At 38.0% G+C, this 27,468-nt stretch overlaps 2 protein-coding genes across 13 annotated transcripts in view; one reads left to right on the top strand and one right to left on the bottom strand.

The window, feature by feature from the left end:
• The window catches only part of LOC138931780 (uncharacterized), an 88,671-nt gene that overhangs the window by 36,512 nt on the left and 24,691 nt on the right, over positions 1-27,468 (bottom strand). For 10 of the 11 annotated variants that reach the window (XM_070292887.1, XM_070292884.1, XM_070292879.1 and 7 more), the window contains one exon: positions 4,646-4,760. The exons of the other annotated variant lie outside the window; for it this stretch is intronic. Coding sequence is in view for 9 of the 10 variants with exons in the window: in XM_070292884.1 (XP_070148985.1) it covers positions 4,646-4,760 (115 nt within the window). In the remaining variant the exon portion in view is untranslated. The remainder of the gene's footprint in view (positions 1-4,645; positions 4,761-27,468) is intronic. 11 annotated transcript variants of the gene reach the window in all.
• Positions 1-27,468, top strand: part of LOC138931783 (phospholipase A2-like) — a 49,569-nt gene that overhangs the window by 18,449 nt on the left and 3,652 nt on the right. For both annotated transcript variants that reach the window (XR_011446677.1, XM_070292898.1), the window contains one exon: positions 11,356-11,503. Coding sequence is in view for 1 of the 2 variants with exons in the window: in XM_070292898.1 (XP_070148999.1) it covers positions 11,356-11,497 (142 nt within the window). In the remaining variant the exon portion in view is untranslated. The remainder of the gene's footprint in view (positions 1-11,355; positions 11,504-27,468) is intronic.

The following is a 27,468-nucleotide window of genomic DNA, read 5'->3' as shown; positions in this document are numbered from 1 at the left end:
CCTCTATCGTTCCTTTGGGGATGGGATGAATCGCTTGTTATAAAAAATCGGAATTATATTTACGTATGTAGTAGAAATTGTTCGCTCAAAAATTTCTATTTTTTTTCTGTATTGTTTCTATTTTTTCTATTGTTGTCCGCGAAGAGTATTTTTGTATCTGAAAATGTCTGGGGAGGTGCTCTAAAATTCTTACTGTATAAAATTTCTAGAATTCTCTTCTCTTCGGATCGCTAAAATGAAATCGAATATATCTCTGATTGATTTATCGTCGTTCTCGTTATCCTAAAACAGACATGAACCAACCTTTCAAGCCGATCCACTCCCGTCGAGCCTCGATCCTCGCGACGTTTCGCGATTTTCTCGACACTACTTGTCTATCAACAACGATTTGGCAGAATGACGGCGATATTTCCCGAGAAAGTTTCGCGACCGGAATGAATGAGTTTGACGCGAAGTTCCGGTGGCTTTGACGGAGCTTCGCGGCCAAAACTTGGCGCGCGGAAACTATCAAGGAGCGAGCGAGAAAATCCGCGGCAATCAGTCCGCCGTCCCGTACTAATGCGATTGTCGTTTAAAACAGTCCGGCTCTCCCTCTCCCTCCCCCTTCCCCCCCCCCCCCGCTCCGCGGCTAACTCATCCTGGGGGCGACTTTCGACGCCTGGCATTATGGCGCGAAGCGCCCCGAGCAATTATTTTCCCGACGAAGGAGACACGGTCGTTCGGCATTCCGCTCGCCGTCCGCTCTCGTGAAATCTTCGGGCATAGGACACCCGGCGGATACTTCGTCTCCCGCGGGATTTGCTCTCCAAGAATGCAAAAATTCCCTAGAGCTGTCTGTGTAGCGAAACGTTCAAGAGACCGAGAAACTCCGACTATTTTATTTATTTATTTTTATTTTTATTTATTTTATTTATTTATTTTTTTTTTTTTCAGGCTGTATTTCTCGTTCTTTCAAAGTTTCTCGAGTCTTTTTTTTTTTTTTTTTTTTTTTTTATCAATGTCTCAGAGTTCTCTCTCTTTAAAATTTTCCATAGAAAACTTTAATATTTTATTCTCAGTACATTTTCAAATATTATTATTATTTTCCATTTACGTCGAGATAAAGATTATTTATCTATATAGATAGAAAAATTAGTTGACGCTATACATCGAAAGAGGAACATATCTTTTCGCAATAATTATCCTCTACGTCAAGTGAGAGAAGGGAGATATTGCTTCCTTCGGCTGTCCCTCAATTACGTTGCGTCGCACCGGTTAATTCCGCCCCACGGCGAGGGTGGCCGCGTAAACATCGGCCTCGGGTTGAGCGAACCGCTCGAATAGAGGGAACATCGCCATCGTAAGGAGAATTTTCGTTAATTAAGCCACATCAGTGGCCTTTCCGGCCGCACCGTTATCGATCGTCTTGATAATTAAATTATCTCTGCTCCATAGATGGAGAGACAGATAGAAGAGCGCGCGCGCGCGCGTGAGAAAGAGAGAGAGAGAGAGAGAGAGAGAGAGAGAGAGAGAGAGAGAGAGAGAGAGAGAGAGAGAGAGAGAGAGAGAGAGAGTAGTTGGATGTGTGCCCTGCACGTCGCGTTATACAGGACACGTCCCTTTGTATCAGGACGAACCGCGCATGAATGTATACGACGGGATACTCGGCCTTTGCTACTGGCTTTTGGATTCGTCCACGACGACGGAATATCGAGCCGATCGACCGAGGTGTTTGCGTGTTTTTGCGGCTCTTTACCTCGGATTTGAAATATCGTCTCCAAGAAAGATTTGGAACTCTATAAAGTCGACCTTGTAACCAGCTTAATCCAGAGATTGACTGGCTCTTTGAAGCCGCACATCTAGTTCAAAAAGAGGATACAGAAAGAGATATCTTTTTTATTCGCCGTTTTTATATCTTGAGAATCTTAAGGGAGCAGGGTGTCTACTCCCTGGAAAAATATGGGAAACCTGGAATCTCGGAAAATTTTTTTGTACTTGGAGAAATCAGGGAACTCTCATGAAATTTTATTGGGGGACTCGGGGGATTTAAAAAAAGAAATCTCTCTGATCATTTTGCTCTTATACTGTAAGCAATAAGCAATCCGCCAATAAGCCAAGTTGTGAATTCAGTGTCTTAACAAAATATTAAATATATACATAGTCTTTATTTTAATTTTTAATGATAAAAAATGAAAATGTTATACAAGTTAACATATTTTATCTTAACGAAAGCTATTAAATTTTTTTCAATACATTTATAAATCTAGCATTTGAAACTTAATCAAGTGGCTTTATGCTTTTCCATTGTATGAATGAAAAACATTAGAAAGCGCGTACAATAAAAAAATTTATTTTAAAAAATTGTACCGAAAAATCTTTAAAACACTCTATTTACCTGGAATTTTGACCAAAAATACTTGATCATTGAAGATGAGGGAATTTTTTTTACAAGATTTGAGTAGAGGTGAGAAAGACCCAGGAGAATCGCATAGGGATCTAAAGTACGAGGGAACATATTGATACGCGAGCACGCATACCGCTTCGTAATTAAATTTGTTTCAACAGAATGGCGTCGGATTAAGCGACAGCCCGGAATCGATTCTTGCAAGCTCCGACGCATAATAACAGCGGGCTGTTTAAACTTGGATTCCTGAATCGCTTCAACTCCCGCGATATCGTCCAACTTTCTATCTCGTTCTACTATGTATGTATCGAGGCGCTCGAACATTGCGGCTCGTTACCGGAAATCTAAGCACCGATGACGTTCAATTCAGATGAGAAAGTTAATTCGATACGACTCTGCGCATTCAGATGAAAGTATTCTATTTAACGAAATGGACGTGAAATACAAACTTTAGATTCAACATTGCGGAAATCATTTTTATTATAACAATCGTCTTTGGACTCTCAGCATTTTACCCATATATATATATATAATATTATTCTATATTATTATATTAAAATACCCTCCAAGATTTTAGTTTTTAGCGCATCCTAAAATGTCAGTCGAAAACTACAACGATCTCCAGGATTGTCCGGAGATTCCAAAGATTTCCGAGAATTTCCGAGATCTTTAGGAAAGAATTTTGCGAAATTTTCCAGAATGTTGAGACATTTGAGAAATTCCAAAAATAAAATGTCGAAGAAATTTCTCTGACAATGAGACTGTCTTTAAAAGTGATCTTTAAAAGAGATCTCTCTCTCTCTCTCTCTCTCTCTCTCTCGAAAACTCCCGATAATCCTCGCGAATTATGATTAATATTGGGGAATTTATACGCCTCTAAAAATCTCTAAGAATCTTTTTGCAAATCTTGAAAATATTTTATAGGGCCTATAAAGTTGGCCACGTCAAAATAACGCCTAGGCTCTTTAATTAAATCTGCATCCTCGCGAAATGGTTAAACATTTGCGTTGTTTAAATAACGTTGGATAACGGAAATTCCATGGTGCGGTGAATTATTTGACCGGTCAATACGATTTTTCTATCTCGCTGCGTCCACCGCTTGTTTGCCCACGAATCAATTTTATCCAGCCCCGTCCTCCTATCCTCCTCCTACTCTCCTGCTCCACCCCCACCCCCCCTCGCCAGTCCTTCTTTCGTCGTGTAATCAGCATTTCAAAATCGATACTTGAAGTCACCGGCAAATATTTGTAATTCATACCGGCCGCTCTCTTGCAAACTCTGTCGGAAATGTAATTATGACATATACCATATAATAATAACAACGATGCGTAATGTAATGATAATAATGATAGTGATAATAAAACGTCTTCTCGCATTATTCGCGATGGATCGTAAGATATTTTCTTGAATTTATCCATGTTAAAGAACGTCATTGACGTATAATTTTAGTCTCGCAAATATTGTACTATAATTAATCGTTAATTGATATCGAACGCAGCCAACATATCGGCAGTCATCAACCAACATCACGTGCCATCGGTCTAATTAAAACACGCGTCGTATACTCGTGACTCGTGTATCGCATCGTATAAAATGAATTTTTCTTACTTATTTCCCGCGAGAATTTCATCGAAAGCGCAATGAGATATTTTGTTGATAAATTTTTCACCAATAATTTTGACGGTAAAATTTTGTTTTATTATTCTTGATTATGTTCCTATAAAAGAATAAGAAATATTAAATATTGAATTATATAAATATGGTAAAAGGCAAAATAATAAATAAGAAATCTACACGCGATAAACTATAGATTTTGACGATTTTTTGAAATTTCTGACTCGCGAAAATTGTCCTCTCATGCCGGAAGAGAATCTTCGCTCCGGTTCAACGTATGTATAATCGATAAATCAATTTTATTTTACATTTTGCAATCGCGCTTCCGTCGCTCTCTCGACGTCCCGGATTTCACGTATGAAATTTTGTGATTGATCGATCGCGCGAATTCGATTACCGAATGTAATTAGTTTACGCTATACGCAAAACAGGACGTCACGAGTTTGGCCAACTGCGCTGCTACGCTAAAATTTTCCTTACTCGTGCAAAAGGCAGGTACCAGCAGCCGCATCGCTAATTAGAAAATTCACTCCGTTGCTGGGGAGGTTACCGAGCCGGCATAATTAAATTCGAGCCCTTTAAAAGGGAGCCGTCTTGACAATAGTGATTATAGGAACGCGAACAAGCAGGTGAAGCGAGCAGCCTTACCGTATTTTTGAGACGACTGTGGGCGTGAATTCTAATTGGCTGAAGCCCAATTCCTGCGGCCTCACGTCCTCCAAATTGCTGTATCTCACGTAACTACAAGCCGGCGTGTTGATGTCTGGAACAATGGAAAGAAACTGTGTAACCGACTCTCTCGATAAGAGGAAAATACGAGAGTCTATATTTCCCATAGCTACGGGGCGCGTGATTCATTTCACTTACGTATTTTTAACAATAGCTTGGAGATTGCTGTTATCATTTTTAGAAAATTAATAATTATCACGGAGATATTAAATATTCATACTCGCTGCATTGCGAAAAATTAGTTTGCGTTAAGAATAATGCCATTAAAATTGAGGATTGTTACTGTTGAGAAAGTGCCTTAAATAATTTGTCGTCAGCTTTTTCCCTGCCTCTAGACGAAAGTCTCAACTCCTTAAATATTAAAAAAAGTTTAGAAACAATGTCTATATTTACTGCTTAAAATCCGCTTTTTAGACAATTTATATAAATTCGCGACAAAATTTAGAACAGAATTCTACAGCACATAAAATTATAAATAAAATTCTATTTTGAATCTTGTCACGAATTACACATCAAAACAATCATTACGATTAAACATACACGTCATTACAATTTCAAACGCTTAAAAGATTTTAAAAAATAATAATGAGAAATTGTACAATTATACATTGTATGATTGCATTTTTAGCGAAATATACTTTTCGGAAATAAAAGTGATAAGTACAATCAATACCTCACTTTGTTTTTAACATTTTTTTAGAAAGCCTTAGCTAAGGCATTAATTAATGATTTTCTATCAATTATTGCTTTATTATTAATCAATTACTACATAAGATTTCTCTTCAATAAAATTTTCAAGCGTTAACTTATTTAAAGAAATAAATTAAAGGAAATAAAAATTGGCCAATCTTGCGCTCGATAATTTTCCAGGTACGCAAACTGGGGAAAGAATCGCAACTGCAGAAGCGGGAAAAGTCCGGTACGAGCATACTTCGATACATAATTTCAAGCTGGCCGGCATTTATACGCGCGAGATTTTTGCTTACGCGAGTTATAAAAAAATTTCAACCTTGGCGACCGTCGTGGAAAATTTCCGGACGCACGTTTCAGCATTTCTGCAAAATGTGTCTTTTTCCCTCCCGACGTTCATTCTCGCTTCATTAACTGCGAATCAGCGACGTACCTACCTATATTAAGAAAAAGAAAAGAATCGCTTTCCCTCCCGCGTACCCAGGGTGTAGTGGGTGGGTGTCGGCTTATCGGGAGGAAGAGGGATAATAGTCTGCGAAGGGGGTAGATTGTAAAATCGATGAGACTTCTTCGCGCGAGCTCGCCAACTTTGTGCGGATCTTTTTTATTGTAAAAAAAAAAAAAAAATCACCCGTTCATTTTCTTCGCTGATTAACCCTTTCAACTCTAAAGAGCTGCCAAGCTAAATTGTTTTAAAATGGAATTATGAAATTGATTCTCAATTTGTCAAAATTGAAAAATGTGTCCCAGTTCGAAAATATACATTTTGACGTAAGAGATAGATACAGCTGTTTTTTCTTTTCCTCGTTAGTCGAGAAAACTATTCGAGCGCAAAATCGCGAATCGGCGAAATATACAATAAATTTTGACCGAGCGCCAGAATTTTCTCGAACAGGGGAAGATTCTTCGGATGTTCCGAAAAGCTGAGAAAACGAACCGAGAGAAAATAATATCTTTTAAACATTAATTGAACAATGGCTTTTTTCTTTTTTTTTTCTTGACAATGAGCTTTCGCAAGAATAAACAGGATCATTGAATTCCAACGGAATTGTTTGTTCTGTGCTCCGAATGAGCGCGGGCACTTTTCGAAAAGTTAGAAAACAATCGAAGAGAATAGAAGACGAGAGAGGAAAGGAGAAAGGAGAGACCGCGGAGGCGGTAAACCGCCAAGGTACTCCAATCAGCTTCCCAACTTTAACCACGCTGCCTTCCGGCTGGCAACTCTCGCTAATGAAAGCCGCGTGCAAACTCACGCAAGAAACCACTGTCCGTGTGTTGAATTTCAGTCCCGCTTACGAGAATGGCGCAATAAATGATAAAGTTCCAGACGTAAAGTTTGCCGAGATGTTTCGATAATTGTGAAGCCTCTCCCTTCTCGAGGAAAGAGAACGCTGTAATTGTATTGTATAAAGGCGCTCGCGCTGCATTATCGTTATTAAATGAAGAAAATCAAGATAAAACGGACAAGCCTATAAAATGAATCACGACTGACCTTTCCCCTTCCCCCTCCCCCTTGCCACGGCGTTACTTGTTTACCGAGATTTAACACCGACGATGGAGGGTTGGCAGATTAGTTGCGGATTGTAGCCCCCACCCCTTGCCCCTCTTACCCCTTTGAGGAGGAACACGGGTGGTAACTTCAATTTATCCGCCTTTTCCCTTCAGAGCGACGAAGGCGGGCGTTGCTCGGCGAGACGTTTATTGCCGCGATGAGGCATCGTCTGGGATTATTATGCGCTCGGGATGCATTCTTATGCGACGACGCTTAATCGTCGCTGTTAAACACCCCACTTCACCCCGTCACACCCCTGGCAAGTGGTTATTAATCCGCGGGAGTCCTTCGTTGGAAACGAGATCTTGAAATCGTCGTGGCGAAATTAAAAGACGAGCGTATCTCAGCGTCCGAAACAAATCTTCATAAACATAGAACGATACTTATCTCAATTAGACAAAATTAGGCATGAATCGAGAATTAAAAGTCCGATTAAATATAAAAAAAACAGGACTCATTAGAATATATGAATGACAATTACTTTATTAATATATTTTTAATTTACGATATATTTTTTTATCGTTTATATTTATTATTTGTATATAAGAAACTAAAATGTTTAATAATGTATTGTATATTATATGTATATAAAAAATATTATGTAATTTAGGGAAAATTGAACTTAATCACACAACTGTACCAAGTTTTCAGCTTTTATTATCGATTTTCAATTACATATTTAAATTTATAAATCTCGAAACTTTAATTTCTCTAGATTCTTCCAACTCGTCTGAAGATTAAATTCTATTTATTACGCAGAATTTTTTGTATCCCTGCAAATACTATGCTATCGCGGAGAAATCTTCTAACGCGTGAACTCTTCGTAACATCGCGACAAATAATCGCGTTTCGCTTGATTGCATGCCGCTCTTAAATCGTCGAGCTCCATTTAGCACTCGCCGCTAACCGACCCCGACATGCTAAGAGCTTTTGTCTAGTCTTTCAAAGGCTTTAAAGCTCCCGGGCCGAAATGACCGCCAGCCAGATCGCTCTCGTCGTCTGGAAGTAACAATAATAGCGACGGAAATAACAATTTCTCGATTCACTCGATTACATGTGAGCAGAAAATAAATGTCTTTCTATAAAGCTTCTTTTGCGGGATAATTGTTCCTATTTAGAAGGAGAGAAAGATTTATGTAATAAATGAACATTTTTTAATGGTGACATTTGTGATACTTTATATCTAAAATTAATATATTATAATAAAATCTGGCATATACAATATGTAAATTAATTTAATATAAATTATGCAATAATAATTTAATTTGGAATGACTAAAAATATTTTAGGGAGATTTTAAATATACGTGACAAAATTAAAATGAAATAAACATTTGTTGTTGAAATCGGAATAGACGAGCACACATTGCGTCATACTACTGTTTCGAAACGAACGAATGTCCGAAATTACCGCCGCCGGAAATACGTCGGAGCGATAAAAATAATTGTAACAACAATCACCGCGTTAACTACAGCACGCTGCCAAGATGACGACGGAAATAAAGGGCTGGGAATGACGTTGTTTACGCGAGCGCCGATTGTTTTAAAAAGCGACGAGAGAGTCGAGCATCGCTATCAGCTTTAGTCTCGGCAGAGCGAAAGGGAAAAAGGGTAGGGAAGAGAGGGATGGAACATAAAAGGGATCGGACACTAGCGAGGGATGAAAGGGGATAAGGACTCCTTCAGCTCGGCTGGAAGACGCCGTTGCGCGGAAAGAGCCCCCCGATCGCTTATTGGCCGAGATTAAAAAGCATTCTCGAGGCGATTGTTTGTAATTCCGATGTAAAAGCCGCGCCGATAAACGGAATCACCCGGAGTTCTATGAGAATTCATCTATGCTGGGACCACCCTCCCCCCCCCCCCCGATTTAATCCCCCTCTCGCATTCCCTCGCATAACAATATCCTGTATTTAATGCAACATGTTGCGAGATCGTAATTTCTCGCAAAGTATAATTAGGCAATTTCGTTCAAGGGGTATAAATTTATATGTGACGATATATAATGATAATTTTAAAGGAAGTTTCGCGCGCGTATCTGCGATATTGTGTAGAGAGCGAAGAGCGTAGAGTTTCCTTTGAATTGGCGATATGCGCGATACAGAATATGGCGGATACGAGGAAGTCCACTTACCGGAGCTATGATTATTTCAAGATGCACTCACGAAAATTGGTTGCCGTGCACCCTTTTTCAACGTTTCCGCCTCGCTACGCATTTCCAGGAGGTATCCAGGCAACGATCTAACCCACATATCTCGCGACACTCGATACACCGAATAAACTTTTGCTGAGATCTCGGCCGATCGAATATCCTTGATCGATGATCGTTTCGTTTACGTATTTCGTATAATTAAAAGAACATTACTTTAACAGAAATTCATTTTCTGATAAAAATGAATATTAAAACTTCGGACCCGGAAATTTTTTAAAGTAAACTCAAACTTTTTCTAGATGTTTATTACGGTCTCGAAAATATTTAAATTTAAAATTACTTTAAAAAATCCTTCATTATTCACTTGCGCGATGAAATTTTTTTGTCGCGATATTTTAATTTCCCAAGTTAAATATCCTCGTAATAATTGCGTTGCAGGTATAATTTTCTTCGAAGAAGGAGTCATCTCCGAGAATTCGTCAGAGGATATTTGCAAAAGTTTTACGATATGGTATGTCAAAATGTAGGAACACATCTACGGAGCTCGAGAGTGTCGGAGGATATCACGACACGATGCTTCTTTATCTGTGTCGTAAAAGTTGGCAGCTTCCAGATCGAGCAGTAAATTCAAACTATACTATATACGAGAGATTGCCGAGTCGGCAAATTACGAAAAGGTGGCAGTCGGTGAACAGGGGGAAGGAAAGAGGGGTGTACCTTGATACAGTGTGATTGAGGATAGGAATAAAGGCGGATGACTTTTATATTTCCGACAACATCTTTAGTTCGGTTAATATGCGCGTGACGTTGATTTATTTTCTACGAATTTAGATAAAGATCGATACGCTTTTGCTCTTTTACTGTAAATGATTTATTCATTTTATTTTTATAAAATTTGCATTTAAATTAATTATTATATGTATAATGATAATTTATTTTACATTAGATAATTTTTTTTAAGCGTTTAATCATTTTCCAAGTCAATCTAAAAAAGCGTGATTTCCAGTCATATAATAATAAACAGAAGAAGAAGAAGCAAACATGAATTTGAATATTTGAGATTGAGGAAAAGATAGAGAGACGAAAGAAGAAAAGAGATAAAAAATCACTTCTCACAGTGATCGTTCAACAAATTTCTTCAAAATATCGCAGTTTCTTATACACGTTACATTTTGCGAAGAACATACTTTATTTATTATTATTTATTCATTTATTTATCGCAGTTATTTTTCACGATCCTTTCTATCCTCATTTCGCAGCCCGCTCGCGACGGAAAATAGATCGCCGCATCCGGTCGAGTTTGCGCGGGTTGCATCCTCAAGGTAAACGATAAACAACGGCCGGGCGTATCGACGGGAAATAAATCAGCAGCGGGGACCTCCTCGATCCTACATTTTTGAAAGGCTCGCCCCCGATCCTTTTGTCGGCAACATCAGAAAGCATCGACAAATCTGTCGAGACACGCGCGCAGCTTCGATTCCTGGCGCTGGTCCAGCGCTTCCGGTTCGCCGGGCGCGTTCACGACTCGATCGCATCGCGAGCGAATGAACCCGTGATTCTCTCTCACACACCCGGTAGTTTTATTTTAATAGAGTCCGCCGGGCTCATCACGCGAGCGAGGATTTATTACTCAAGGGATGCGCGAAGGACTCTCTGCAGATCCAGAGAAATATGGACGAAAAACAGGTTTCGATCCTAGCACGTACACACTTATATTCCGGAATTCTTCGAATTTTCATTTCGCGAAATTGAATAAATTTCTTCTCTATATTATACAGATTTATATATATATATATACAATAATAATATATTATTCAAAAATTTGCGATATTTGATTATATTTCAATGAATAACTGCATCTAAAAATAATATTAATTTTTAAATTCTTTCTTCAATAATACATTCGATACATTTAAAGCTCGGAGATGGAAAATTCCTGAATTCCCACATTTTTTGCTCATCTATATATTATTACAAAAAGCTGTTGATAATTAGCTGCTTTTTAATTCCGCTTCGTCGACGCTCTAAAGCGCGTCTGTCCATTAGCGTCGAAATGGCCCCGCCGCTAAGTGTTTTTTAGCTGGTAATCAATTTAAGAGAGCTCCCGATAATTTTTCAATGGACGTCACTTTTTCTAGCATTCAGAACGACACACGATTAATCTGGTTAAAATCAGATACGTCGCCAAGAGAATTGGAAAATTCGATGTCGTATTTATTAATCGTTAATTTTGTTGTAGGAGTTTCGTCAACAGATTGCATCGAGCTATATGCGATCGGAGGATCCGTGTCAATCAATCGCTATGTGGACGCAGTCATCACGTTGTCCACGGCGAGGATATCGACAAGGACTTTGTCAAAGTGAACCAGCATCTCTGTTGACGGAAGGTACGTGTTTCGCTTACCAGCCGGCCTTTGATCACGCGATTTCCCCTGATTGACTGTAATCATCCCTTCTGTCGACAATCTTGAGTATCGATTGTTGCTCGTAATACATTCTTCGTTCATCTTAGTTGCCCTCGTTCAACATGATACAATTTAGGAAGCTAGGAGAGCCTCGCCATAAAATGGACGCAGAACTTAATAAAATATCGTTATTTTGAAAAAGAAGAGGACGAGATAAACGTCAAAAAATATCTACTATTATATAAAAGCGCGTTTCATTCGCGGTAAAATGTGCATTTTGAAGAATTAAATGTATATGACAAAAATATCTCTCTGTCGAAAAAAACGTACCTATATATTAAAAAAAAAAAAAAAGGAAAAAAAAAGGTAAAAAGATGACAAAGCGTCGCACTGACGTGGCGGCGCGTCATTTGGATGGAAATTTCCGCCAGTAACAGAGAACGGTCTCCCTCAGCACAAATCCCTTTTGTGTCTGACGTTTATAATAAAGCGATAAAGCGACGGGCACACATCGACTTCTGCGCCGCTATTCTTCCATTATGCCGCTATTTGTATTACACCGCGCGTATCAGCGAAACAATGGCGCGTATCGCGGTACGCGATACGCGCCGCGTCACGCGTTTGTTAATAAAGCCCGTCTCGCCCGTTGCGTTTTACAGCATCGCGTCGCGGTCCGACAGTGCGATCAAACAAGCTCCCAGTCACTCTGTGACAACGCGGTCGAGTGAAGGAATTGACTCCCATGTCGCAAGAGTTTTCACATTTATCTAAATCTAATTTAATTTTCTACATTTATCCGAATGTAAAGCAGTTGCGGAAATTTTGAAAAGCTTGTGGGAAATCGTTATTCGCGAGAGAGAGAGAGAGAGAGAGAGAGAGAAGAATAAATAAAAAGCTTCATATACCGAAGGTATGAAAGAATTGAACAATTAAAACTCCACGCTTACAATCTTTTTCCTCTTTTCTTTTTGAAATAATTTTTTTATCATCTCTTTTATTTAAATATACCCAGACACGATTAAAAAAGAGAGAGGAAAAAGAGATATGATCCTGCATGTTATATAAAAGCGGTATAAAAACTGGCACATATTCGCAATCGTCCAGATGATCCGGGCGGCGCGTATTCGCCGACCTGTAAACTTCGATAAAGCCTGAAACCTCAGAGGTGATAAGGTCGAAGGGCGGCGGCTTATCGAAGGCCTTAGCCTACCGTTCCGGCCCTTCCGGCGGGACTCTCTCTCTCTCTCTCTCTCCAGCTTTTTAACGGAGCACGTCGAACGCGTGCGTCTGGCTATGTCTGGTAGGCTATGAAATGCGACCGCCGCCGGTTTGTGTGTTGCTGCAAAATCAATATCTCCGCGTCCCTCTCCCTTCCCGCACTCCACCACAATCCTCTCTCTCTCTCTCTCTCTCTCTCTCTCTCTCTCTCTCTCTCTCTCTCTCACTTTTTCGCTTTTCTTCCAGCTCGCAATCGGAAGCGCTGCGAGAAGCGGCCCGAAACACGAATAGAGATTGTGAAATAATAATGAAGGAAGTGATAACACATTCTCTGTCTCTCTTTTCATCCCTTTTCCTTCAAATTTCTATGCGTCGAAAAAGGGGAATGAAATATTCCAGTTCCTCTTGCGAGAGAATATTATGCGTGATCTATCATTTTATGAGAAAGAGAGAAAGAAAGAGTGACAAAAAGATATATCTGATAATAATAATAATAATAATAATAATAGCAAGAGAATAATCATATGTCACATGTAGAGTTTTAATTGATATCTTTCAATAATAATATAAGGCAATAATCAAAAGTTACGGTTTTTAGATACGCGAGATAAAATCGTCGGCTTTTCAATCATCGATCATCATCCAAAGGGATGTAAAACGTGCGAACTAGAGGGTGTCCGAAGAGTGGAGCGATTAAAGGTCGAAAGTTCGTTTACGATAGTACAGCCGGTTGAATTATTAATCCAGCCGAGTCGTAAAAGCACGGAGGAGAATGTGCAGGTCGACACGTTTTCATTTTTGTCGGGTAGGAGACCCCCTTCCTCACATTGTTCGCAAATATGGCCGTTACGTAAGCGACCGATCCTCCCGGAAAGCCGCCGATTATTAAGCGATAGTTTAACGCTTTCTCGTAACGATTACTTCTTCCTAACGAGCAAACTCTCTCTCCCCGCAACACGGATACGGCCTCAGGTGCGGAGTCGGCCTCGGCTTTTACTCGATATTTCAATCAACCGGCCACCGGCCCCCGCATTTAATCGATTCAACGCGTTTCCGGGAAAACTCATTCAAACCGCCCCCCCCCCCTTCCTCATCAAGATCAAGACTCCTCGAATCTGTCGGATGAAACGCTCGTTTGTGAAGGGCGCGTGATTTAATTTCTCCCGTTGTCCATTCCGTTGAAAATCGTTGATCGGCAAATTTCGGTAATTTCGCAATGTATCGGAGGTATGCGAGTCCGGGAGTTTGAGAAAATGTGGAAAAAAATTGAACGTCTCTAGTCGATTTATAAAACTGTGAAAAATTGAGGAAATTCTATAATGCTTATATTTATCTGGTTTAAATATTTTCGTACATTAAAAAGTTGGCATAAAATTTTAATCAATAAGTAGATATTTTTCAAATAACTTTTTATAATTTTTAATATTTATCATATCTAGGTGATCTCTATCATATTTAATACCGACTTTCGTCGAGTGGAAGCGCTTTGAATTTTCTAAGATTCGATATCGGCAATTGCATGCACTCTGTGAGGTAGCGGCCTACTTTTGCAATTCGATGCATTTCGCAAAGTATCTTTGAAGAAAGTCGCAATAAAAGCTAAGAGGTTAAAAGATGGTTGATGCAAGAGAGCAAAATGGGTTAAGGGTAGTCGTCGTCTAAAGTCTAAATAGATTCGAGTCTCATGAACTCGAATCATTCATTCTCATGTTGCTAGAATTTTCGAAAATAATAGAAATGCGTGGCACGATAAAAATAAAATTTCGATTACGTATCAAGTAAATTATTTATAACATAAATATATAATAATGTCACATCTCTATTCTTACAGATATTATATAATAATATGTAAGAGAAAATCAAAGCAAAAAAAAAAAAAGTAAAATGTCTATTAAAATATCTGTATTAAACTCAACGCAAATTTAATTATAGATTAAAAATTTTACGCTTTGCACTTTGTACGAGATAAAAGTATCAACGGCCTCCGAAAGTCAAGATTTGGTCTTGGAGGGGGAGCAAAAATGCTCTTAAACTACAACGTTCCCGGGATGTGTAAGTAAGTAAGCGGGTATAAGCTCGTTTCCCTCTCATAGTTTAGCGCCAGCTCCGGATCACGCACTTTGCCAGCAAGTTAGCGGCAAGTTGCCGCCTAGTTCAGGCCCTGCGCTCGTATACCGAGCTGCAGGTGCAGCCGCTCTGAGAGAACTTTGACACGTATTATACTCGTTAAGTTGGAGTTCTCGCAACCACCCTCAACGCCGAGCTCGATCGCGAGCTAATCGCCCGGTTGTATCTTCGAGGATTCAGCGATTTAAAAATCATACATTCAACAGTCTAAAAATAAAATTAACAGTTTTAGAGATTTTTCGAATTCAAGGAGGAGTAAAAAAAAAGATCTTTATCACTTTTGTTTTTGAAAAATCTTTTCATTCTCTGTGAAATTTTCCGGTTATATTTAATGCATGATTCAGAGAAATCTTTTTTCTCTCTTAGTTGAGGATTTAGGAATTCCCTATGTTTGCAAAAGAGACGAAGAATCTAGGAATTTACCGAATCGCAAAAAAAGAGTTACGATCGGATAGCATTCCGTGTGACTGATTCCAGAGGCTTCTGAAAGAGTCAAGAGTCTTTGAAGCCACAAAGCTCGAACGCAAATCTAATACGGAATGTGCCGAGAGCACGAGAGCCCTCGGATATCATGCTACTGGACCGAGTTAAATTCGCCATCAGGGGGTAGGTTCAAGCTTTAAGGGATACATGGTCCATGTAATAAGCAACAAATATTTCGCCGAAAATATTCCCTTTGCGACTTGATGGTTTTATTCGAACTAGGCTTGCCTCTTTTAAAAAAAAAAATCATATATATGATAGATTAATGGATTATAATAGATGGAATATAATAGATTAATTTAAAAATATTTTTTTCCCATATTCGATTTTAAATTATTGTTTCGTTATCTTATTAATTATGGTACTATTATGTTGTTTTGTAATTTCTTTTTTATCTATTATTTTCCTACTATTTGTTGTTCCGCCTGATTTATTTCGATCTGACATCTATTTTAGTTCTGTATGTACTAAAGGGTTCTTTTTCCCGTTCAATATGGAATAAATAAATAAATTAATTAATCGATTAATTAATCAATTAATATAAAACGAGGGTTAAATCGTTTGAGTTCTCGAAACTTGCATTTCTTGCTACTCGGATTTTTCGAGCTTTGAATGAATTCTTTTTCTCGTCGTTCCGCGTCTTTACATTATTTTTATGTAAGAAGAAAATAGATTTCACGTTGAAGGATAAAATGTCGTGGTCCGGCCGCGATTCTCTCGAGGATCTCTTCACGCGCGATACCGTAGCGGGGGGGTTGCAATTTCTCGAGAACATTCTCGCCGCATCCTTCGGAGATCCTTCAGGAGATGGTTCTACCTGCATCCTTGTATGCCCCGGCGAGGTTCAGCATTTCTCAGACACTCCGCTCCAATCTCGTCTGACGAATTACATTTCCTGAGATTTTGTCACGTTATCTCCAGAATGGAGTCTCGGCATTGTTAGCGCGCGCGACATCTAAGCGGTTAATCGCCCCGGGGCGAGTTCTCATTAGAGTGAGTCCTCTACCTTCGCAAAATTCAGTCCCGATGAAACACATTTCCCATTCACTAATTCCAACTATGTCTCATACGTCGGAGACGCTAAAATCTTGGAACCATAAAGTCTCGCGAAAGTTCTTAAACATAAGAAATTTCCGAAGTAGAAACTTCCAAAAGTTTTCAAACATGAAAGCAAGCTTAGAATTTTTTTACGCTTTCGAGAATGCAAAAGAATTTAAAGGATGAAACATTTCTAACAGTTGAAAAGTTTAACGATATGAATATATTTATATAAAGAAAATGCAGAATTTTTTTAAAAACATAAACGAGCATTCGTCATAAAGCTTAAAATATAAAAGTTTTCATAAACGTTTACAAATCCAAAAGAATTTCGCTTCTTGCAAATCAATTTCTAATTCCGCAAAAAATGGCAACGTCTAGCAAGTTGGTAAAACCAATTATCGTAATTTAATCTTGCAAGCTAAAAACTCTTAATTCGCGACAAGCACAGTTTCAATCTTCTAAGTTTACATGCATTTAAGCTTGCAAGCTCTATGCTAGTCAATAATCATAGAGATATTTTTAAGTTCTCTCCCTCTCTCTTCCTCTTTCAAAGTTTAGCGTAGAAATTTCTAATCGACGAGTGAGAGAGATACGAGCTCCAGCACTGTCAGTTAATCCTCGGTTTCTCGATAAGACTCTGAGGCTCATCGAAGCTCGATTTATCGCGGCACAATATGTCGCAAGCTAGTACTTGCAAGCTCGAGCTCGAAAAGGGACGATCGATCTGAAGCGCAACCCCTGTAATTTGTTCACATAAATTCGCTTCCTGTAGCCTAACGTGTGCATCATCTCTCTCTTTATCTTGAAAATTTATAAATAAAAATATGAAAAACAGCGTAAATTTCGAGGAGAGTTAAAGCTTGAGGAATTATTATGCTGTTGCATATGAAATTAAATTTATTGCGATACGCTCTTATAACTTCTGTGAAGTTACAAGCATTTCTATATAATTGATAGAATTCTGATCCTCTCTCACAAAATTCTAGAATTTCTAATACGCTTGAAAAAGAAATCTCACTAAATGTAATAGATATTAATATTTTATATACGAAGTGACAATTTCAATTTTTTGTTAAACAAAAGAATTGGTAATAACTTTTTTATTTTAATCACACAAGATCGCTTTGAAAATCATATTTTTAATAAAACTCTTGGAGCGCTATCCAAAATTCTCAAGAGAATTTACAAGAATTTCGAAAAAAGTTTAGGATAATTCCATCTGAGAAAATTCTCTGTAGAACATCTCTGTAAAATTGCTAGAATTCTTTCAATTTTCTCTCTCCTCTCTCTTTTGTTTCGGAAAAAAAATTTTCATAAAATCGATTTAACAACTTAATAAGCTTAACTTTGATCCTTTATTTTTCACATCGCTAGTCTTCTCGCATCTTAGATTATTGAGATACTTAGGTACGGATTACATCCGATAGACGGAAGCAATGAAGGAGCGATGGTAAAAACTAACGTCTCGCTTTTTTTCCAGGATCTACTTCCTCGCGAAAGTATATATCGAGGTTCAGGTGTAAATTAGAAAAAAGTGTAGTTTCTTGGAAACTTTCGGAGCAAGGTCCCCTTCCATCGCGCCTTCGTTCGCCGTACCTTGCAATCTCTAACAGTCTCGGCTCTTGCGTGTAATGCATGTACATATATGTATATATGTGTACGCGCATGTATGCTTATGCGTACAGCAGCAAACAAGATGCGATATTATCAACGATAACATGCATCAGCGCACAGAATGTTAGTTGTAAATTGATATTAAGTTACAAAGTTAATAAACTCGAGTTACATTATTGTTTGCCCTAAATCATAAAATGTAATTTGAACCTTTCTGCATAAATGGCGGTTAAAACATTTATAAATTTTATATTTATATTTTAATATTTATATATATATATATATATATAATGATATAAATATGAACCCCTGAATTATTTTACTGCCAATTAATGTATAAGTGCATTTAGAGAATTAATTCAAATTAAAATTAACAAGCTATATATATATATTAATTCTCTAAATGCACTTATACATTAATTGGCAGTAAAATAATTCAGGGGTTCATATTTATATCGCATTTATATTTAAATTGCGAAAATATAATTTTGGAAAATAATCGAGAAGAATACATATTTAAATTAAACGAAACGCGACGTAATAGAAATTATATCATAAATATTATACAATTAAATCGTAAAAATATAATAATTACAAAAAATTATAAATTTATGTTTACTTTATCCGAATATTTGTTTCTATCGTGCAATTTTCTCACGAAGCGATTGATAATATTTCGCATTGTGGCCCTTATAGAGATTTTATATATCATAAGTATTTATATTACATTTTCCAATTATTAACAGCTTTTGAAAAGATATTAATTTATAATTATATATCGCAAGAGAATATTACTTTTTTTTCTCAACTCTTCTTGTTTCCGTTGTTTACAAAAAAATGAACAGATAATCCCTTACGGATATGATATTTATGTCTAGAAAAATAATTGGTGTCCGCATCGTCGGAAAATGATCGGCAGAACACTGTCGCGCGAGAATTATAATCGCGCGCGTGACAGGCGTATAATAATATTTTGAGTAATTTATATATCATTAAGAACACATAGCGAGAAATGTCTCGACAAACAAAACAAAGCGAGCGACATTATTTATGACAGCGCTAAATTTTATCTTTGAATAACGGCCCTGCGTTCTTCTGCGAGCGTATTCATTTTTTTTCCTCGCCTCGCGGTTATTAAATAGCCAGTAATTAAATTCCTGCCATTAATTTTTTTCGTCAACGTTCCAACAGTCCATCATTCGCGTCGCTCTTTGCCGTCGTGAAATTCTATCCCCGGGAATTCACAATAACCAAAATACGTGCGAGGAGAGGAATGAAAGATCTCAAAGTGCCCTCCAAGCACTTGAAGTGCGCCTTCATAATGTTTAATTTATGAAATATAAAATATAAAATGAGAATATATATTATAGAATTTAATTAATATTATTTAATAATTTCAAAATATACTGAATCAGAATAATCACTTCAATAAGAATAAGCTACTATTTAACAATATTTTATAGTGTCTTACGATTAGTAATTATAATTTTTAATAGCTCTTTACGAAGAAAGAAAGGAATCTCTAAGATATTTTATTTTAAATTGTGTTTATTTCGCGTGTATAATTTTTATTTATTCATTTTATTCCTGTGTTCTGTGATTTTCTTTTTATTTTCTCATCAGTTGAATTATTTTTGCTTCACCGCACTATTTTCGCTTGTCGTATTTTTCAAATAGTTTGTACGCGTTGATTGAAAATAGAAATTTCACGTTGCAACGCTCGCACATGAGGCTTTTATATACGTCGCTGCATGTACGCGAAACGTTATGACTACGAGAGTCTCAGAGAGAGAGAGTATCTCGTCGCATTCTCGTAATGACACTTTAAAAGTTAGCCAATGTCTCAGCTCGATAGAAACAGCGTGCATCAGCATCTCTCCAACGGAGATGAAATTTCTTGAGAATGCAGTTCTGCGCGATATATTCTGGAAACGTAGTTAACGTTACCCGCGTCCAACCAAGAAAAGCTATTTGCAAGAAATTTTCTATGTCTTGTAGAAATTCGCAACATTTTGCACGTAGGCGAAATGCTCGAATTATCGTCCCACACTTTCTTCATTCAAATAATCATATGATACGCGTTTTCCGATTTTCCAAATATTAAAAAAATTTCATTTCTCGATTTCTAAAATGTCTCAAAAAAGAGTCTCTTGAAATTATCAAAATTCTTGTACAAATAATTGATGCATCTTAAAATCGCTCCCGCTCATTCGTAGACGGAAAAAAAAATACTGTTGCTTCAATTAAAGTCTACATCACGGGCTACACCACAAACATACATAATTCATTCAATGATATTTTTATAGACCAAATATCTGAATTATTAAAACAACTGTTCGGATATTTGGTTTAATAAAAATATCATTTTATGTTTGTGACAGCTCGTGACGTAGACTTTAATTGAAGCAACAGCATTTTTCTTTCGCGTACAACTTCTGAATCTTTAATAAATTTGTAGTTTCTACAATAGAAACAGTGTTTTATCTATATTTTAGAAGTTTTCAACATTTATCAGCTTTTAAAATCTTTACGACGTATCGTCGTAATATACTTTGATCCCAAGCGCTTTCCGTACAACTGTTTGCCAGCAAATTTTCATGACGTTACACCTTAACTGAAGATTCAAAAATTGTCAGCCACCCCGTTCGGGATTCAGAAACAGTGAAAATTCGCTCCGGCAGACACTCGATGAATTTCACGGACGATTTTAAGGAATGGCGTAGCTGATTTCCATTTGGCTTTTACCTTCTCGCCCTCTCGTCGCAGAAAACTTTCGCGGATACGCGCTCGTAAAGTTCAATCTGCACGCGAAAAAAACGAAGGGAAAAGGAGCGGCGAGGCGAAACGGGGAAGGGCGCGGGGATGGAAATGGACCGCGACGAACGGGAGAACAAAACTTTTCCGCGTCCCGTTTCGTATCCACTGACAGAAGCGGTTGTGCGGAGGAGAGAGACAGAGGGAAAGAAAGAGAGAAACGATGTAGGGAGTGAAATCGATGGGGCGAGACGCGAATAGAGCGAAGGGGGAAGAGACGGCGGAAGAAGGAAGATGGAAAAAAGGACAGCGGGACATTTCTCTCGAGCGATTCGTGTCGGTGATATTAGGCCTTTAAAATAGATATCAAGTCGCGAGGAGACGAATTAAAAAGGAACTTGACGCGAAGTCAAACTGAAATGAATTTTCGTTTGAACATACATCCTGAATCTTTCAGATATTAGAGAAAAAGGAAAAAAAGGGGGGAATAATATACACAATTTTTTTTAACATAAAAAAAATTAAATTAGAGATGTCGCAGATATATGAAAATGTACCATATATAAAAGTATTATTTTTTTGACGTCTCTCGTCTCTCGTGAAGGATGTGCATAGCGTAGCGTTAACTGGCGTGCGCGAAAAAGAAATACCGCAACATTTCCGTGCGCGAACGGGTAGATATGTGTCCGTGGTCGAAGAATCGAGCAGCGTTTTTCACGGGACGATTCTCCGCGTTCGACGCGCCTGCCTGCTCGTCACTTCCGGTTAGTTAACCGCGTTTGAAAGCCGACCTGCTCCAGAATCGAGAACTGACTCGATTCGACTCGAGATACGCGCCGGGAATGCGCGCCACCCGCCACGTTGTACGAGAATGAGACGCTTCCGACGAGGCCGAAGACAATCGATACCGCGCGTCGTTTTCCCCGACGCGGAAAATCAGCGCGGAATACATTCGCCGCCGTCGCCGCGTGTGCGATCGCGGAGATCTGGATGCTGTTACGATGCACCAATACCAACTGATGCCATTGTGAAATGCAACTATTAACGGGAAACGCTTTCTCCTTCGAGGTACTCAATAATTTCGAAATATTTTCGAGACCCTGTACATTACATTACATTACATTTATCTTTCTTCTCCTCCCTTTTTTAAACACACACATTTGTAATAAATCACAAAATAATTTTAATGTTTCTTCTATAAAATTAGAGCATTTTTCGTCGTCTAAAAATATTTTATACAAGAGTCATATATTGATTTATTAAAATGTCTTTCTATCTTTTTATTTGAGTAGCTTGTAATTATATAAACACGCTGGATACCGTACTCTCTTAAATGAAATGCAATAAGTGGTCCTAGTAATAAGTATAGCGGTGCAAATCAGTGAAATCTCACCGAAAGAATCAATTAGTGATAATGGCTACTTCAATCAATGATTTATAATATATTTCATAATACTTTATAAATGAGAGATCAATTTATAGCAATATGTTCTATTAAAGAGATATTTGTGTTTGAGAATCTTGATCATATTTTATTTGTTTTCGCCGAAGATGAATGAAATACTCATCGGCAAAATCTTGTGTAATTACTTTAATCCGCGACATTTTCATCGATTCGATTCAAGGGAATGAGAGAGACTCAAATTGATTAAACTACAAATTACGTAAAAAAGGAGCAAGCATTTCTTTACATTAAGAGAATTAAACCAAATACAATTAATTAACGTAGGTTCAATATCCACGTCGCGAGCTCCTAGGATTTAATTGATAGACGTTTCCTCGATCCGCGTCAATATATACCTTGGGGGCAAAGTGCAGCCCGATCCTTTTCGATCTTCCGCGGCTCTCTTCGATAAAAAAGATCGCGCGGGTTAGGAGGAGGGGATGGGGGGTGGGGGGGGGAACGGAGGGAAATTGATCGCGAAAGTTTCGCGGCCATGCGTCATCTTAATTGGCTTAATGCCGACAAGTTTACAGCGCAACGCCTTCTCTCTCTCTCTCTCTCGGTCCTACCATCCTCCCTTCTCGGGCGCGCGCACGCTCTTCCCCTTTTTCTCGATTCCGCCGTGGAAGAATCGCCATCTGGAAGTTTCTAGCAGGACGTATGTATGTACGTGCAGAATCCTCTCGAGGGTCTCTTTGTCTCTCTCTTTCTCTTTCTCTCTCTCTCTGCGTTAGCGATGCTATAACACGACAACGACTACGACCACGGCGAACTGCATTGCGATGGTTTCACCGTTGCGATTCTCTCTGTCTCTCTCTCTCCTTCTCCTTTTATCGGACGTAGTTATAGGTTTAATGAAACTTTTTGCCGGGAATTAATGCCACATCCGACGCGCCACCAATGTTGGTAAAGATTTGTTGCGCGCCGTGATAACGCGTAGAATAAAAGGATATTGGAGGAAGGAATTTATGCCTCGGGAACGTTTGATCATTTTTCATATATAATTTTTTTTTCTCTCCGAATCTCTACAATATATTGTTATTGCGAGAAAGCTCTAAATATATATATATATATATATATATATATATATATATATATATCTCTTGATCTTTGTCTCTCATAAATGATTGATACTTTGATTTCCTCTAATCTCTCTCATGTGTTCTTCTCTTTTAAATTATTCTTTGGAAAATTTAAATTTTTTTTTATACGATATTACACGTCTCTCTCACGCAACTTCTCCCTCCCACAACGAACGAAATCTTCGAGATTTTATAATCTTCTACTCTTCGAACGCGAGATCGCTCTCGTCTCTGAGCGGTGATAAAGTGTCGTCGGGAATAGGGAAATAGGGAGGATCGCCCTTCGAATTTCTGCGGGCTGCAAGGCTCTTACTCGATTAAAGACCGAGGATTTCTCATTCGGGACAAGAAGATCGTCTGCGAGAGTTGTTTCCACGAGATCATGCAAATCGGCTGAGGACAGGGGGGGGGGGTAGCGAGAGGGAGTTGTAGGCGGACCGCTGCCAAGCCGAATCGAAAAGGGAACTCGTGCGAGGAGGATATACGTAGAGGACCAAGGTAGAACTTGAGCATGCCCGATTTCTTCCTCTCTTGGCGTCGACTCGCGAATAAATTTAATATCCTGTGCCGTTCCGCAAGCGTAGAATTGCGGAGCGATAAAAGCTATTCCTTCTCTCTCTTTCTCTCCCTTCCTCTCTCCCTCTTTCTCTCTATCTTTCTCGCTCTGACATGTCGCTCCTTTCGCTAAGCGTTCTCATTTTGGGTCAAGTGGGGAATTGCTTTAGTTTCAGCGCGCCAGAATTCGCGACATTCGTGAAATTTGAGCGCGTCACGTATACGAAAATGTGCGCAGGAATCTTCAGAGATTGATAAATGAAGCAAAAAATGGAAATAATTACATTTCATGCCTCTTTTGTCTATATTTAAGACTCGTGTGTATAAACGAAAAAATGTTCATTCAACATTGCAAAATCAATTTAACGATTATCTATGTCGTAGTAATTTATTATTAAAGATCGTATCATATATTTTGTAGAACTATGAAAGTTATTTTGATTTGAAAATCCAGTCACAGTCGAGATGACATTTTTTTTATTATACTATTTAATTATCTAAAAGGTTCATGATCTAAAAAAAAAAAAAAAAAGAAAAATATTAATATTTCTCAATCGATTTTCTAATATAAATGACTATATTTGACATTGGGCAAATTCTATCATTCGAATAATACATAGCTGCAAAAAAAAGTAATGTTAATGATATCGGATATTGAAATTTCGAAACATTTCGGTTAACGTAGAAAAGTGAAATTTGTCGAAGAAAAACGATGTGCAATGCTTTGGCGCGTTAAAAAAAAAAAAAAAAAAGCTTTTTTTTTTATCGCGTCTACCGATGGAGAACGGATGGAAGTTTCAGAAAGTAGTGTAGATAAAGCGGATTCGTTATCAGAAATAATATATCCACCCAGACACTGGTAATCAAGCGGCTCGACCTTCCGTTGCGGCGACGCTTCCGGCTTCCCGCCCGTCGCGGTCATTAAACAATGCAATCCGCGATTGTACTCGACCGAGAAATTAATTTTCCGGCTTCGTTAGTACCATAATGAGCTCGTCGGCGCCGATCGCGCGGCAAAATGCACGACTCATCGCGCTTTTCGCCAATCGTTGCGTTCAACAATCGTCGTCAGCAGAATCTGCCCGCGATGTTCTACGATAATTCTGATTGTTAATTTCTCTTTAGTGGCCCGAAACTTTGCCAATAATAGCGCAAACTTTGTAAGGATAATTGACAATTATCCTTTAAATCGTGCAATTATTTTAATCGCATGTTCCAAATCTGTTTACTAATTGACGTATTTAAAGGAAGTAAGCATAAATGATATACACATTTAAAATATATTGCAAACTAAATATACTGAAAATTATTATTAATTTTTAAATAATTAATTAATTTATTAGATACGTTCAACTGAAACGTGGATAAGTCGTTTCATAAAAGTCTTATTCTAATTTCATCTGAAAGTACTTAATATTAAATATTAGAAATGCAGAGTGAAATATTGTGATAATAATCTTCTTTTTTCGCTTCTAACATCAAGTCAAAATATTATAGACTCTTAAGTGTTCGATTTTTGTCTCTTCATATTTTATTAATTTTTATTAAGCTTCTGCCAAGAGGGAGAGAAACCAACAAGTTCGAAAATCAATTTTATCGATTTTATAATTTCAAGTATTGAATCTACAAGAGAGGACCTACGCGCAATCTCACTGTGTATGTAAAAGAGGATATGCTTTTATTATCGCGTTTCCATTTAAATAATTAAATGAGAATTCACGCAGCGTTAAATTCACTTTTACAGAAGAATTCTGCGAATCGTTTTTCGACGAATCGCGACATTATTCGAAGGCGCTCGTTTGCGCCGGATGCAAGAAAGGTGCAGCTTTCCCGCCAAGTTTTCCTAAGCTACGACGAGGGAAACTCGCTTCTGGTGAGCGGCGAACAAAAGACAATATCTACCGCGTTCGCGAGAACTTTTCCGCGTTGCTTATTAACACGTTCGTTGTAATGAGAGTCATTAAAGACGCGTCGGTTGCACAAGAATATAGTAACTTACGAACAGGCAATATACCAAAGTAATCGGTGAAGTGGAGTAAAAATGAATAAAGTGAAAACAATTTTTACACACACATACATTGCATTATTAAATCTTAATTATTTCCCGGATGACAAAAGCTTTATTTTATATAAAGTGTCCACCTATTGCAAAATTAATACATTTTTTATAAATGGGGCGAATACGTAATAATTAATACGTGATTGAAAAATCGAGCCTTTTCGAGGGATACGTGGAATTTCAATTAAGCGATGGTGTTTTCGCGGTTCCGCGAAATTCTGTCTGGTCAATTCACGTTCGACGATATCGAAATCCAATCCTTAAAGAACCAGCTCGAAATGTCAAAGTTTCTGTCTCTCTCTCTCAAACATTTATTACGCTCTGATTCGCGAGCTAGTGGTTATTCATTTCTACATGGAACGGAATTTCTTTTTCAAGATGCCGGAATATCAAATCGAGTATGATATCTTCTTTGGCAGGTAGAAAAAAATAATTTTACTATGAAATAAGCAAGTTTTATACAAGTAAAACGTTCTACAAAAAATATCTATACCATAAGTACGAGAAATATTTAATTAATTAAAATATAAAACAATTTTATATGCATTCGTTTCCTCAGCTATTCGAACAGCTTATACAATATAACGCTAATACCGTTTCTCGGTATTGGCGAGCCATATAATCCTTTTGTGCCGTACACGAAATTAAAACGCTTTGAATACGCCGCAGAGGATTAATGAAAGTCTCTCGAACTGCTTCCATCTTGCACCCTTTTCGCTTTATATCGCCCTCTCCTTTTCCCATCGTGTTCTCTTGGAATGATATAGTTTTCTTTTTGTATTTAAATCGAGAAAAAAAGAGACCTCTTCTTCCCTCCCCCCCCCCCTCTCACTCTCTCTCTCTCTCTTTGTCTATGAAAATTCGTCCGATTACGAAGATCCGTATCTCCTTCGCAGTACTCGAATATTTTCCTCTTTTCTTGCGCGCAACAATTTATTTATCGGCGAAATTAATTGAAATGAAATTGTAATAATTCACGTTTTTAAAAACATCGACAGCGATTTTTATTTTACGCATTTATATGCATATAAAAATTCAAATGTTTAGAAGCACTTACTAATTAAAGATTAATTTCTCGAGAGAAGGAAGCTATTAATATACAATTAATTAGTCTAACTAATTGAATGTCTCTAATTGAATCGTGTCGTTGACCGATATTGGCTTTTATTCAATTTCGTCTTTAATCACAAACGACGATCGCAGACTCGCGTAATCCGCTCGTCTCGACTTAATTGCCGCGAAACATAAATTCTTCGGGCTTTCCGTTGCTTGCTCGCAAAGCTATATTAATTCGAGCTTCCGACGGAAACGGGAACGGAGTCGGACCGCTAATGGCGACGATCGAGGCCGCCGCTCGTTATTAACGTGGAAAAACTCGACGCGAAAGGGGATTAAAAAAAAAAAAAAAATAGCCGGCGAAAATAGCTAGCAAATGCGCCGGCACGTCGTTCGTTCTCGTCAACTTTGTATTCGTCTACCTTCAACGAGACTTTCAAACACTCGACTGTCCGATAAGAGGCTCTCGTCGAATCACAAAATTCCATTAAAATATGATCCGTTGAAATTTAAA

Source organism: Polyergus mexicanus, unplaced genomic scaffold (genome assembly GCF_030449975.1).
Source record: "Polyergus mexicanus isolate NDT 795.1 unplaced genomic scaffold, iyPolMexi1.0 SCAF_3, whole genome shotgun sequence".
Taxonomy (NCBI): domain Eukaryota; kingdom Metazoa; phylum Arthropoda; class Insecta; order Hymenoptera; family Formicidae; genus Polyergus; species Polyergus mexicanus.
Note: the sequence above shows the minus strand (reverse complement) of the source record. Positions and strands in the feature narration are given on the sequence as shown.